The sequence below is a fragment of the Rhinopithecus bieti genome, unplaced genomic scaffold, assembly GCF_001698545.2.
Source record: "Rhinopithecus bieti isolate Rb0 unplaced genomic scaffold, ASM169854v2 scaffold_27022, whole genome shotgun sequence".
Taxonomy (NCBI): Eukaryota; Metazoa; Chordata; class Mammalia; order Primates; family Cercopithecidae; genus Rhinopithecus; species Rhinopithecus bieti.
In genome coordinates, this window is record NW_016812251.1 from 1,030,704 (window position 1) to 1,044,389 (window position 13,686).

Below are 13,686 nucleotides of genomic sequence, written 5' to 3' on the forward strand. Positions count from 1 at the left end.
TTTTTAAGATAGGGTCTTACTCTGCCACCCAGGCTGGAGTGAAGTGGTGTGATCATGGCTCACTGCAGCCTCAGCCTCCCTGTGTTTAGGTAATCCTCCCACCCTAGCCTCTTCAGTAGCTGGGAATATAGGCACACACCACCATGCCTAGCTAACTTTTTTTCTGTTTTTCAATTATTATTTTTTTTGTAGAGATGGGTTTCACCCAGGGCTGGTCTCAAACTCCTGGGCTCAAATGATCTGCCTGCCTCGGTATCCCAAAGTGCTACTAGCATTACAAGCATGAGCCACCATGGCCAGATGATCATTTGGACTTGTAAGCATTAGCAACCAAAAGAAAAAATTAATTAGGAAAACATACACATAATTTATAATAAAAAATAACAAGGTACCTAGGATTAAATATAAAATAAAGATGTATAAGATCTTTGTGTAGGAAATTGTAAAACTTTATTAGAAAATGTCAAAGAAGACTTAAAATGTAAAGCTTATATGCTATGTTCATGGATAGAATGGCTCAATATTAGAATGATTTTAGTGTTCTCATGTTAATCTATAGACTCAATACAATACTGATAAAAATTCTTAAAGCATTTTTCAAGGAAAACTGATGTGATAATTTCAAATTTCATAAGGAAGAACAAATGTCTAAGAATAACTAAGACACTCCCAAAGAATAATGTGAACTGATTTGCCCTACACAGATTGACATTTATTATAAGGCTGTAGTAATTAAGACAGTAGGTTACTTGTACAGACATAGAAATGTCCAATGGAGCAAATACAGAGGCCAGAAAAAGATAAACATATATATGGAAACTTGGTACTGAAAAGAAATGGCCCTGGAAATTTGTTGAAAGGGAAAGACTACTCAATAAATGTTCCTGTAGTAACTCATTGCCAAAATGAGGAAAAAAGAAAATTAGATCCCTTAATGAAAAATGAAATTAGATCCCTTACTTACCCTATACAGAAAATTTAATTCCAAGTGTATAAAAACTTAACTGTGAAGTGCAAAACTTCAATAATTTTAGAAAGCAATATAGGAGAATATGTCTATAACCTTGGGATCAATAATTTCCTAAACAGAAAAAGAGTGTGTTAACACAAAGAAATCAAATGGATACATTCAAATACACTAAAATCAAGGACTTCTGTTTAGCTAAAGACACTTTACAAGTCATAGGTGGAGAAAATATTACATGGAGTAAAAAGCAGAGGGTTCATATTCAAAATACACAAAAGACTCTTAAATCAGTAGTGAAAAAGCAAAGAACTAAATTTAAAACCAGAAAATAAATACAAACAGGCATTTCACAGAAGAAGAAATGTGAATGATATGTATACATATAAACATTATACTATATCAATAGTTAATGATCAGAGAAATGTCCATTAGCATACACTAATACCATTTTATATCTTATATATAAGTAAAAATTAACCTGTCTGATAATACCTAATACTGGAAAGGAGATAAATCATTGAGAACTTTTACATTCTACAAGTGGAAATGAAAACTAATAAAACTGCTGTGGAAAGCAATCTGACATTAATTGTAGCATTAAACAAACATATTCTCCATGACTCACCAATTCAACTCCTAGGCATGCATCCTAAAGGAATCCTTGCAAAGATATATGAGGAGACATGTTACAAAGTGTTCATAGCAGCATTGTTTGTAATAGGAAAAACACCCTAGAAGGAACCCAAATATCTATCAACAGGTAAAAAGATTATATATTCACATTGTAGAATACTATCTAGCCCTGAAAATGAATGAACCACTGCTACAAATATTACCACGTCAAATAAAAAAGTCAAGTTGAATAAAAAAAAAAATTAAGATACCATGTTTACACAACTCAAAACCAAACAAGATCAAACAGTATGTTCTTTTTGGGCTTGGTTTTTTTTTTTTTTTTTTTTTTTTTGAGACGGAGTCTCACTGTCACCCAGGCTGGAGTACAAAGTGGCACCATCTCAGCTCACTGCAACCTCCACCTCCTGGATTCAAGTGATTCTCCTGATTCAGCCTACTGAGTAGCTGGGACTACAGGCATGCAGCATCTTGCCCAGCCAAATTTTGTATTCTTTTAGTAGGGATGGGGTTTTACCATGTTGGTCAGGTTGGTCTCGAACTCCTGACCTCAAGTGATCAACCTTTCATACAAAAAAGTAGATGTTCACTTTCATTTCTCTTATTCAGTATTGTATTCTGGAAGTTCTAGCAAGCAGCCTTTCAAAGTGCTGGGATCAGAGGCATGAGCCACTGCACCTGGCCCAAACAGTATATTCTTTAGACACACATACACCTGTGATTATATTATAGACAAAAGCATTGAAGTGAAAACCATAAAATTCAGGATGGTTGTCTCTCGTGGAGAGAAGCAAGGAGGACATGAGTGGGGAGTAGCGTACAGTACTGGGAATTTTGATTTCTTTAGTTGTGTGGTGAGTTCATAGGTGTTTGCTTTATTATTCTACTTCATAATTGCTTATATATTACATATGTTCTCCTACACATATTCAGTATTATAACTTTTTAAGAAATAAAATAAATGGTTAAAAAATACTCAAATACTATCACTCCACTAAAAAGCCGGACGGTATTACGATTGAGTTCAGCAAACCTTCAAAAAAAAAAAAAAAAAGGTAACTCCTTGGTTGTTTAAACTGTTTCAGAGGCTGGGTGTGGTGGCTCACACCTGTACTCTTAGTACTCAAGGAGTCTGAGGTGGGAGGATCACTTGGGTCCAGGACTTCAAGACCAGTCTGGGCAACACAGTAACACAGTGAGACCCTGTCTCTACAAAAACTAAAAAATTAGCCGGGCATGGTGGTGCATGCCTGTAGTCCCAGCAACTTGGAAGGCTGAGGCAGGAGGATTACTTGAGCCTGGGAGGTTGAGGCTGCAGTGAGATGTGACTGGGGCAGTGCGCTTCCAGCCTGGGTGATGGAGTGAGATCCTGTCTCAAATAAAACAAAACAAAACAAAAAAAACCAGGCCAGGCGCGGTGGCTCACGCCTGTAATCTCAGCACTTTGGGAGGCCAAGGTGGGCGGATCACGAGGTCAGGAGGTGGAGACCATCCTGGTTAACATGGTGAAACACGACTCTGCTAAAAAAATACAAAAAAGGCCGGGCGCGGTGGCTCAAGCCTGTAATCCCAGCACTAAATGTCCAACGTTTTGGTGAGGCCGCGGATGCTGTGTTCTGTGATTAACAAGAAGAAGGTCAGCGAGTCGAGAAGTCTATCCATCCTAGAGCCTAACTACGCGGATGAATAGTTCCGTCGTCTACGTAAAAGATTCACAAAAAACTAGCCGAGGCGAGAATGTGGTATGTGCGATGGGTGGCGGGCGCCTGTAGTCCCAGCTACTCGGGAGGCTGAGGCCAGGAGACAGATTGGTTCGCTATAACCCGAGGGGATGTTCGGAGCTGCTCAGGTTGGAGCATGAGATCCGCCACTGTTGCTCCTTGTCCAAGATGCGAGGACCGTCCAATATAACAAACAACAACAAACATAAAACGAAATACAAAAGATCGCAAAAAAAAGTACAAAAACAATCAATGAAAATTAGACTAGGGGGCCAAGTGGCTAGGTGCCGCGCCTGTAGTCCGCAGGTACATTAAGGAATGAGCTGATGGCTTAGAATGAGTATTGGGTGAGGGCAACAGAGTAGATACGAACATTCCTGTCTCAATTAGACAAAATACAAATAACAAAAAAACGAGAAACAAAACAAAACAAAACTGCTTCAAAGTCACATAGAAAAGTGTGAAAGGAATCTGAATTATTTACAAAACTATCAAAAACCTCTGGTCTAGCACAATAAAATATAGCCATAGATCACAAATACTCATTATTTAAAGAAGTAAAAATAATTTAAATTAAATCAATTTATAATCAGAGATCTAGTAAGTAGGAATTTAATGGAGATGAATGTCTATTACTTAAAGATATTAGTTCCAATCGAATGTCTCCATGAAGGACAAGTCCAACATTTGACTACTATATACATTTCACTATGTATCTCAGTAATAATAGAAATGTACATACTCATAATGAGCATTTTGACAAAGACAAACAATATTTGATAATTCAGCAATCACTCCTGATAAAACTTAGAAATTAAATTGTAACTGGATAAAAATGTATCTACCTGAACCCTGACAGGATCATACTTATGATGACATATTAGAAACATTCCCATTTAAGTCTGGAAGAGCTGGCGGGTGGCGCATTCAACGATTCTGAGTGGTTCGAGGTGGGTGGGATCACCTGAGGTCAGGAGATCGAGACCAGCCTGGCCAACAGATGAAGACCAGTCCTCTACTGTACCATAACATACTATAGATTCAAACTAGGTATTTGAGAGGATGGTGGTGCAAGAACATAGATCGCATGTAAACCTTAATCCTAGCTACTCGGCGGAAGGCTGAGCAAGGCATGTACGATTTAGTTGCTTGAACTCGGGAAGGGGGGAGGTTGCAGTGAGCCGAGATCACACCATTCACTCCAGCCGTGGCAACTAGAGAGCAAAACTCCATCTCAAGAAAAAAAGAAGATAAAAAAAAAAAAAAAAATCTAGTAGAAGACAGGAATGTTTCACTTTCGATTTATCTTAAACAGGTACTGGGTATTCTGGATGTGTGCAAATGCAGTTAGACTGAGGTAGAAACAACAAGCACAGGTATCAGAAAAGAAGGAAAAACTGCCATTGCAAGTCATAGGCACACACATACACATATGCACATAAACCCACAGACACACACATAGGCACATACCCTTATGTTTATAAATGTACAGGAATGGTTCTAGAAGGACAGAAGCTAAATTGTTGACAATGGTTTCATCTGGGCAGGGAAGGAGGATAGGGGAGAGAATGAGGGTAAAAAGGAACCTTTAACTTTTACTCTCTGTATTTGTTTGCATGAATTTGTTTTACAACAGTTTTATAATATAAAAAAATTGTTAGGCTGGTGCGGTGGCCTATAATACCAGTACTTTGGGAGGCCGAGGCGGGTGGATCACTTGAGGTCAGGAGTTGGAGACCAAAGTGAAACCCCATCTCTACTAAAAATACAAAAATTAGCCAGCATGGTGGCAGGCACCTGTAATCCCAGCTACTCAGGAGGCTGAAGCAGAAGAATCCTTGAACCTGGGAGGCAGAGGTTTCAGTGAGCTGAGATGGCACCACTACACTCCAACCTGCATGACAGGGTGAAACTCTGTCTCAACAACAACAACAACAACAAAAACATTTAAATGAGAAAAGTCATATGGTGACTTTTCACCCAAGTGATTGACCCAAGGCTCAAACTTGAGTCTTGCATTAGCAAGTGAGTTCCACATAGCTGGTTTGCTATTTTAGATACCAGAAAAAGAAAGAAAAGCGAAGCCAGGGAGAATTGTGTACCACGAAATAGTCATTAAGGTCATTACACTGACCCTTCATTTCTATTTGCCACAAATAACACTCTAGGAACGAAGAGTGACAACTAGTATTTTAAATAAACGGTGTCACTTCTTACAAAGCAGTCCTACATGAATTATTTAATTTGATTTACTCCTTAGGAAATAATTTCAATAATTTATGAAGAAAAAAATGTCCTGCAATGATGATCTAAATGACATGTCAAAAAAGGATAATCTTAAGACTGTAGATCTAGAATTTTAAGAACTTTCAAAGGCCCAGAGAAAAACTCCAGTTCTCAGGATCGAGCTGGCTGACAAATTTCCTGCCACATCCCCCACAATGGATGCTTCTGTGATCTGAACTATGCATTGTTTCCAGAACATGCCATGTCCTTTTTTATTTCTGGGGCTCTATAGATGTTTTCCCTCTGCCTGGAATGCTCTCCCTCTTTTCCCCTTACAATGCTTACCTATCCATCAGAAAACAGTTAAGATTGCAGACCTGACTGCTCTCCTTGAAAAGATCTGCTTACCAGGCTGGCATCTGGTAACTTGAATTTGGGGAGGGTTCCCATCATTCCCAAAACTGATAAGGGTGGCGTGCTTGCTGTGCCTCTGCTGTATAGACAATATGGTTTATGCTGAATACCTGCCTTCCTTGTGGGAGTCTGGAATTTTGTTAGCTGGCAGGCAGAGGCTGTGTATGTGGTCAGTTCCAGTAAAGATGCTGGGCTCTGGGCCTCTAACAAGCTTCCTAGCTGGCAACATTTCCCATGTGTCGTCATAACCCATTGCTAGGGGAAGTAAGTGGGTCCTGTGTGCCTTCCCTGGGAAAAAAAAAAAAAAAAAAAAAACCTTGGGAGCTTCCATCTCGTTTGCCCCAGACTTTACCCCATGAACATTTTCCCTTTGTTGATTTTCTTCATATACTTTCACTGTAATAAATAATAGCTGTGAGTGCCAATGTATGCTGAGTCACTGAATCACTGCAGATAACTGAATCATAGGGGTTGTCTTGAAGACCTCCAACACACAACCCTTCAAGCTTCAGTTCAAATATGTCATCATTTGTGGAATCTTTCTTTGCTTTCTTAGGTAGCTTCCCATTGTTCTTGCAATTAATGAGAGATCCTTATTGCATGATCATTAACTTGTATTCTGTGCCTCTTTTAGAGTATAAGCTCATCAAAGACAAAGATCTGGTCTTTTCACCTTTCTTTTTTCAGCACAGGGTTAATATACTTGCTCACATTTGCAATGGTGATGTAGTCGATAGCACATTTACACAATGGGAGCATTTTACGCACATTCAATTTGTTTTTCTTACCTAAAAGCATATCCTGGTGGTCATTTCATTGCACATCTACAGCTACCTCATTCTTTCTGAACACCTGCACAGCATGCCTTATCACTAGGACAGTAGGATGGAAAGGGCCTAATTATGACAGGTGGCTCATAGAACATTTTACACACTCAGAGTAGACCTATATGATAAAAAGTCTTAGAAATGGAAAATCTGGGTCCAAAAGACATTTATTTATTTTTAACGTAAAAATTGTGATAAAATTTACATACCATAAAATTTGCTCTTTTAAAGGATATGGTTCAGTAGTTTTCAGGATAGTCACAAAATTGTGCAACCATCACCACTACCTAATTCCAAGATGCTTTCATCACCATGAAAAGAAACCTTGTCTGTACCCATTAGCAGCTAAGATATTTATTTTTTATTTTGATAGGTTTTGCCATATTGTGCCATCAAAATTAAAGAACATCTATGCCTGTAATCCCAGCACTTTGGGAGGCCGAGATGGGCGGATCATGAGGTCAGGAGATCGAGACCATCTGGCTAACACGGTGAAACCCCATCTCGACTAAAAAATACAAAAAAATCAGTTGGCCATGGTGGTGGGCGCCTATAGTCCCAGATACTTGGGAGGCTGAGGCAGGAGAATGGTGTGAACCTGGGAGGCAGAGCTTGCAGTGAGCCGAGATCGTGCCACTGCACTCCAGCCTGGGTGACAGAGCGAGACTCCGTCTCAAAAAAAATTAAATAAATAAATAAAAGAACATCTTTTTGACCACATTTTGCAGAATTTATCATGTAATTCCAAATATGGAATGTAGTAGATTTCTAGTTGCATCTCCCTCCCTGTCCCTACATATAACAATGTCTCTTTGGTCTTATCTGAGAAGGTAAGTGCAAGTTCAAGAAAGAAAATGCAAGCCTTCCATTCCCACCTCCCCTTCCCTGCCATTCTGCTGCATCCTGCAAAGAAGCTGCACGTTGGCACACTCCCCACGCTGATAAATGCATCAAAAGTCCAGCTTGACTTTAAAAGTCCTTTACAGTCTTTTCGGGGATACATCCCATTTATACAAGTGTACATGGTGGCCACCCTAACCTTGACTAGGACAAAGGGATTCTCATGATCTCACTGTTCTGAGTTTAATGCTCTGGCAATGGGAAAATTAAAGAAGGCACAGTTCTTTTCTGTGTCTGTTCTCCAACCCATGCACGGACACCATACCAGGTTGTTCTGTCCTTGGACCATAGTCACCAGCGCTGACAGTGCCAGCCACAGGAAGCCAAACAAGGCTTGCTTTGCATCACAACCCTCCTCTCACCACCTGCCAGGCCCTGCTTATCTGAAAGGACCTCACACCCTAGAAAACTGACTGTAAACTGCTTCCCAGAGAGTGCCGCTTGGCTTCCAGCTCCACGTTGAGGACACAGCCCTCCAAGCACCCCCAGGTGTATGACGCTTTCTTACCCGTTCTTCCTTTCCTCATGTGTTTTTAGGCACGTCCAAAGGGAAGATAATTAAAACCTGCAAGAAAACTAGCTGGCAGAGAAAAGGAAAATCTTGGTGACTTAGGGACGACACCACATGTTTATGGGTAAGTTTTGTAAGTAACACGACAATAAAAAAGAGGCTCTTATAAATAAATGCCACATTCTTCAAAGCTCTATCTAAACTACATTCTTTTAAGGAAGAGGTGGGGCTATTCATACTCATGCTCCTTCCTCATCACTTCATTTCCAAGAAGGAAAAAGGAATCCTAATCGTACAATTTCCTAGGAGCTCAGGCATTCTGGAGCCAACAGCACAGAAACACACATGCACTCACACATGCACGCACACTCACATGCACACACTAGGGGAAAGAGGGAAAGCAAGAACGAAAAGAGGAAGAGGCCCAAGAGGACCTTTATTTAGCAAAGCAGAGTGGAACAAAGGGGCAGGAGGGTAGGCATCTCACTACCTTTGATCGGGTTTTCTGGCTATTCATGTTAAGCACACACACTTCTAACTCATAAGATAAAACCTCTGCCTTCTTCTCCCAAATGCTGAGCACTGTCTGAAAAGCACCAAGATTTGGGTGAGCCTGTATAATCCCTTTCAATTTTCATCTGCTTTGCTGATTGTCAGGTGAAGCAGATCCGTTTGCCACTCTGCATGTGACACAAGGCTAGGGGCACACACATTCCAGCGTGGCCTTCCCCACGAGCCAGCTGTGTGCAGGTAACTAAAGCCTGCCCTTTGCTTGCTGTTAATAAGAATAATTGGCACGCCACTGAGGGGCTGCTGGAGCGTTGTGATTTGCTCAGTTCGGGGGTCTCCCCAGACCATATGTGCATGCAGCGGTGATAGAAATATTTTCCATATGAGCTCTCCTCTCGCCTGCTTAAGTGCTCCAGGCTGAGTGAGGCCAGCCCATTTGTCATTTACTCTACACACTAAAAAAATCAACAGGGAAATTGCGAACTTCAACTACAACTAGAGGGCAATGGTCTGCTTTCAGCTTCCAGCATCACTCACCCATTCAGTTTCTCCTGCTCCCATTCAAGGGCTCAATCACTCCACAGGCCCAGAAAATATCTACAGAGCAGAGGACATGAGTAACTAATAGGCGAAAAGCCTACAACAAATGACCCATTGCTGCATGTCTCTGAGCTGCATGTCTGTTTTGAACAGAGCAACAAGCCTGCTGAAACCACAGCTAGCCTTGCAGCCCTGGGCTTGGGAGCACTCCCACTTCCACTCTTCTTAGACAAGGGAAAGTAATTACATTAGGCTTTCAGAGCCTGCTTGGTCCCTGACAAGGCTAACAAAAAGCAAAGCTGTGAAGTGGCTTCATGGCCTCTTTAGGAGATACACTTTTCACTTGGCCTTTCAAAGAGGGAGATGGATGCAGGAGAAAGGCTGTCCTTTCGTTACTCAGGCATCAGGGTAAGGAAGGAAAGGAGTGGATGAGGGAAATACGTTGCAGGCTTGTTCGCAGGTGAGGGTGGATACACCAAGGTGCTTCCCTCTCCAGGCTCAATGATCATCTATTCCAATCTCTTTGCCTGCATCAAAAACTGACTCTGAGAGGTATCACTGATGTTAAAAAAAAAACAAAAAACAAAAAACAAAAAAAACTGTACCCAACAACCATACAAACTAAACCAATAATAATAAATCATCCTCATGAGCTTAGAACATGTCTCCCTGCTAAGGTACCTCTGGGCATACTCCTAGCCCTGTTGTATATCATCATCCCTTTTCAAACCTATGGTAGAAAGTTAAACACAGATTTTTTCCAAGCACATCAAAGCAAAAAATAAAAATTAAAAAAAATAATAAAAAAAAGAGAGAAGTGTTGCAAAAGCAGGGAAGAAAAGCAATTCCCCTACCATGTACATTCTCTCTGTAGCACTAGAGAAAAATTCTCAAAAGGTAACAGTCCCTGACGAAATCTGACATGGCACATCTTTTTTTTTTTCTGCTACAGCAGGAGAAACGTGCGTGCTACAGGCATCTGTCACCAAGGCCAGAGCAACTTCCCGGTGCAGCAACTGTACAGACAGCTTCAGAATGATATTTTAGAAATGATAAAATTCTTCAAGAAGAAAAGAAGTCTTCATATAAGAAAAGGCAAGAGAAGCCTACAAAAGTAATATAAAGCATTACTCTTTGCACCCCATAAAATTCCATTCCCTGATCCCTCTTGGTAGATAGAAGAGGAAATATAATGCTGAAAAAAAATACAACTTCTGACAAGATATTTTATTTGGCTTACCTCTCCCCCAGGTCTTGCTAACACTGCTGTTTGAACGTGGAGCAATGTTAATATCAGGTAGCTGACAAACATTATTACCCAAAGTTAGAACTACCCTAGAGGAGAACTCCGTCTGCCAAGTGCTAACAGCTAGCAGATGCACTTGTGTCTCGGGATTCCAGCCCTGGAGTTCCGCTAGGCACCGCGCTGGTTCCCTCGGCTCTCCCTCACTGTACTACCCGGCGCTTCGAGCTCAGCCTCTGTTCTGAAGAAAACTGGTAAGCTGATCTCTTCATGTAATAACTTCTCCCGGCTGGGGGAGGGGACAGGAGCCAGCTGGGAGCTGGGGGGCTGCCTTTAACAGAAAGCAGAAAGGGGAGGGACAGAAATGATCAATGTGGAGTTCTGCATCTGGTCTCATTCATGAAAAGGGTTCCAAAGTAAGTACTCCACATGCAGGGGGACAGCCCCTACCTCGTCAACTGAGGCAGGGAGGGGGCAGTGAATTGCAGCAGGATGAGCTCCAGGCTGGGATCGGGGAGAACCAGGGCCTTCCTAGTCCAGGATCTGGAGCTGACAAGCTGTGTTTGCCTGGACAAATTGCCAGCCGTCTCTGCCTGCGGTTTATTTTTCTCACTTGTACAAAGGTTGGGTGAATGATGTCTGAGTGCCCTTTTAGATCTGATTTGATGGTTGCAGAAATCTAGGCAGTTAAAAGCTGCATTATCAAGGGCAGCCTCAACGGGGAAAGAAGTTACAAGGGTGATGTGTGCTTGTGCACCAATTGTATAGACACAAACTGTGGAAGCCATTATATTCCCCTCTTGCTGCATCCCTGGGTCACTATGCCTAACCAAGAGCTTGAGGAATTATTGCAGAAAATGTAAAAACAGGTGGTAAGATGGGAACAAGTGAATCCCAAGTGTCAGACAGTGCTGTCAGAGTACAATGAAATGCAGGATGGTTTTAAAGAAATAAGAGCTACCTCTGAGTAGACTCACATCGACCATCAAAGTGGGGCTTGGGAGCGTGGGGAGCAGGCTGGGAAAAGGGTCATCCTAAAGCCTACAGTGCACTTGAGATACACCTTACATGGTCACCTGTTATCCTGAAATAGCAGGGGTCATGGCTTAAAATGGATTAGAACCCATCAAGTATGTATTCTGCCCAGAATGGGCTCAAGGTGTTATTCTGAGGCTCTTGGTGGCCACAAAGGATAGGATGACTGCATGGTGCAGTGGAAACACCCTGAGGTCCTGGAATTAGGCAGGTGTGGGTTATACTCCAGTTGTACTTCAAACTCTTTGTGTGTGTCTCTGGGTGAGTAATTAACCCTGGTGAGCCCTAGTCTCCCCTCCTGTGAAACAGGGAAATGCCCTCCAATGGTTATGATGACTATCAATGAGCTCACCTAGGCACAAAATGTGGCATAGTTCCTGGCACACAATAAGTACTAAAGACACAGGCTTTCTCTTTGATCTGAAATAAGTATCAGCAGCCAGCCCCAGAAAGTAAATTAATAAACACTTGAAAAGCCTCAGGTTATGAGCATTTTCCTGCATTAATGAGGAAACTTTAAACCTAACTGCAGTTTGCAGCCATCTCAGAAACTTTATTATCACCAGTCACATGACCATTTACCAGTGGGGAGTTTTTTGGCGGGTGACTGGGAGGGAAGAACTTTCATTCCTTCTTCCAGGGCTATAAGAGAAAAACAGGTATAGTGAGGATAATATCTCCAGTTAAGGAAAGAAAGGAATGAATTTTTCCTCTTCCTCCTTCTTAGTCATTGTTACTGTTCAACTTTGGGTCTGTTCTGCTACCTAACTGAAGGGGCAAGTTATCTACTGACTAATGCAGGAATTATTTAAGAAAGCCAAGGTTCCTGAAAGACCAGGAGTGTTGTCTAGCCAGGGGTTGGGAAACTTTCTGTAAAAGGCCAGATGGTTTTAGGTTTTACAGATCATGTGGTCTCAGTAGCAACTACTCAACTCCACCATTACAGCACAAAAGCAACCACAGACAACACACACATGAATGGGTGTGGCTGTGTTCCAATAAAACTTTATTTGTAAAAACAGGCAGGCTGGGCCAGATTTGACAGCAGTTTGCCAGCCCCTGGTCTAGAGACTTCTCAATCATCCTTCAATCCACTGCAATCTTTTGACCTCTCTGCTCTACTGCAAGGGCTCTGGAAAGGCCACCAACGGCCCCTGTGTCACAAAATTCAAAAGATAATCATTTAGCACTTATTTACTTCTCTGTAACCATGTCCTCCTTTTCTTTTAATATTGTGGTAACATATAGACAACATAAATTTATCATGTTGACCATTACTAAGTATACAATTGAGTGGCATTAAGTATATTCACAATGTTGTGCAGCCATCACCACTATTCATTTCTAGAACTTTTCCATTATCCCAAACAGAAACTCTGTATTCATTGAACACTACCTCTCCATTTCCCCTCCTCCAAGCTCCTGGCAACCTCTGTGTTACTCTCTGTCTCCATGAGTTTTCCTGGTCTAGGTACTTCATATAAGTGGAATCATATACTACAGTATTTGTCCATTTGTGTCTGACTTATTTCACATAGCATGTTCCCAAGGTTCATCCACTCTGTAACAGGTATCAAAATTTCATTCTTTTATAAGGTTAAACAATATTCCATTGTATGGATATACCACATTTTGTTTATTCATCCATCTGTTAATGGACACTTGGATTGTTTCTACCATTTGGTTGTTATGCATAATGCTGCTATGAACATGGGTGTACAAGTATCTATTTGAATCCCTGCTTTTAATTATTTTGGATATATATCTAGGAGTAGAATCACTGAATCATACGGTAATTCTATGTTTAACTTTTTGAGAAGCTACCAAACTGTTTTCCATAGTGGTGGCATCATTTTACATTCTCACCAGCAATGCACGAAGGTTCAATTTCTCTACCTCCTGACAACACTTATTATTTTCCACTTTTTTGACAATAACCATCTTAATGGGTATGAAATGTATGTCCTCCTGTTTGAACCACTCTCTTCCCACAGCTTCCAGGGCTATGGCTCTAGATTTCCTTTGCCTCTAATTAGCCAACATTCGTTGAGCACTATGAGCCCAGTATTATTAAAATTATTTTAAAAACTTTTAAAATAGATTCATGTAACCATGACAACAGGCTTATTAAATAATTTGCTCCATGTCACACAACAGTA

General features: G+C 41.1%; 1 protein-coding gene across 2 annotated transcripts in view; it reads right to left on the reverse strand.

Annotated features, from left to right (window-relative positions):
* THSD4 (thrombospondin type 1 domain containing 4) overlaps positions 1-13,686 on the reverse strand; it is a 386,571-nt gene that overhangs the window by 233,355 nt on the left and 139,530 nt on the right. Inside the window, exon 1 of one of the 2 annotated variants that reach the window (XM_017895816.1) lies at positions 10,490-10,769. The exons of the other annotated variant lie outside the window; for it this stretch is intronic. Coding sequence (XP_017751305.1) covers positions 10,490-10,561 — 72 coding nt within the window. The 5' untranslated portion in view covers positions 10,562-10,769. Of the gene's footprint in view, positions 1-10,489; positions 10,770-13,686 lie in introns of those variants that run through there. 2 annotated transcript variants of the gene reach the window in all.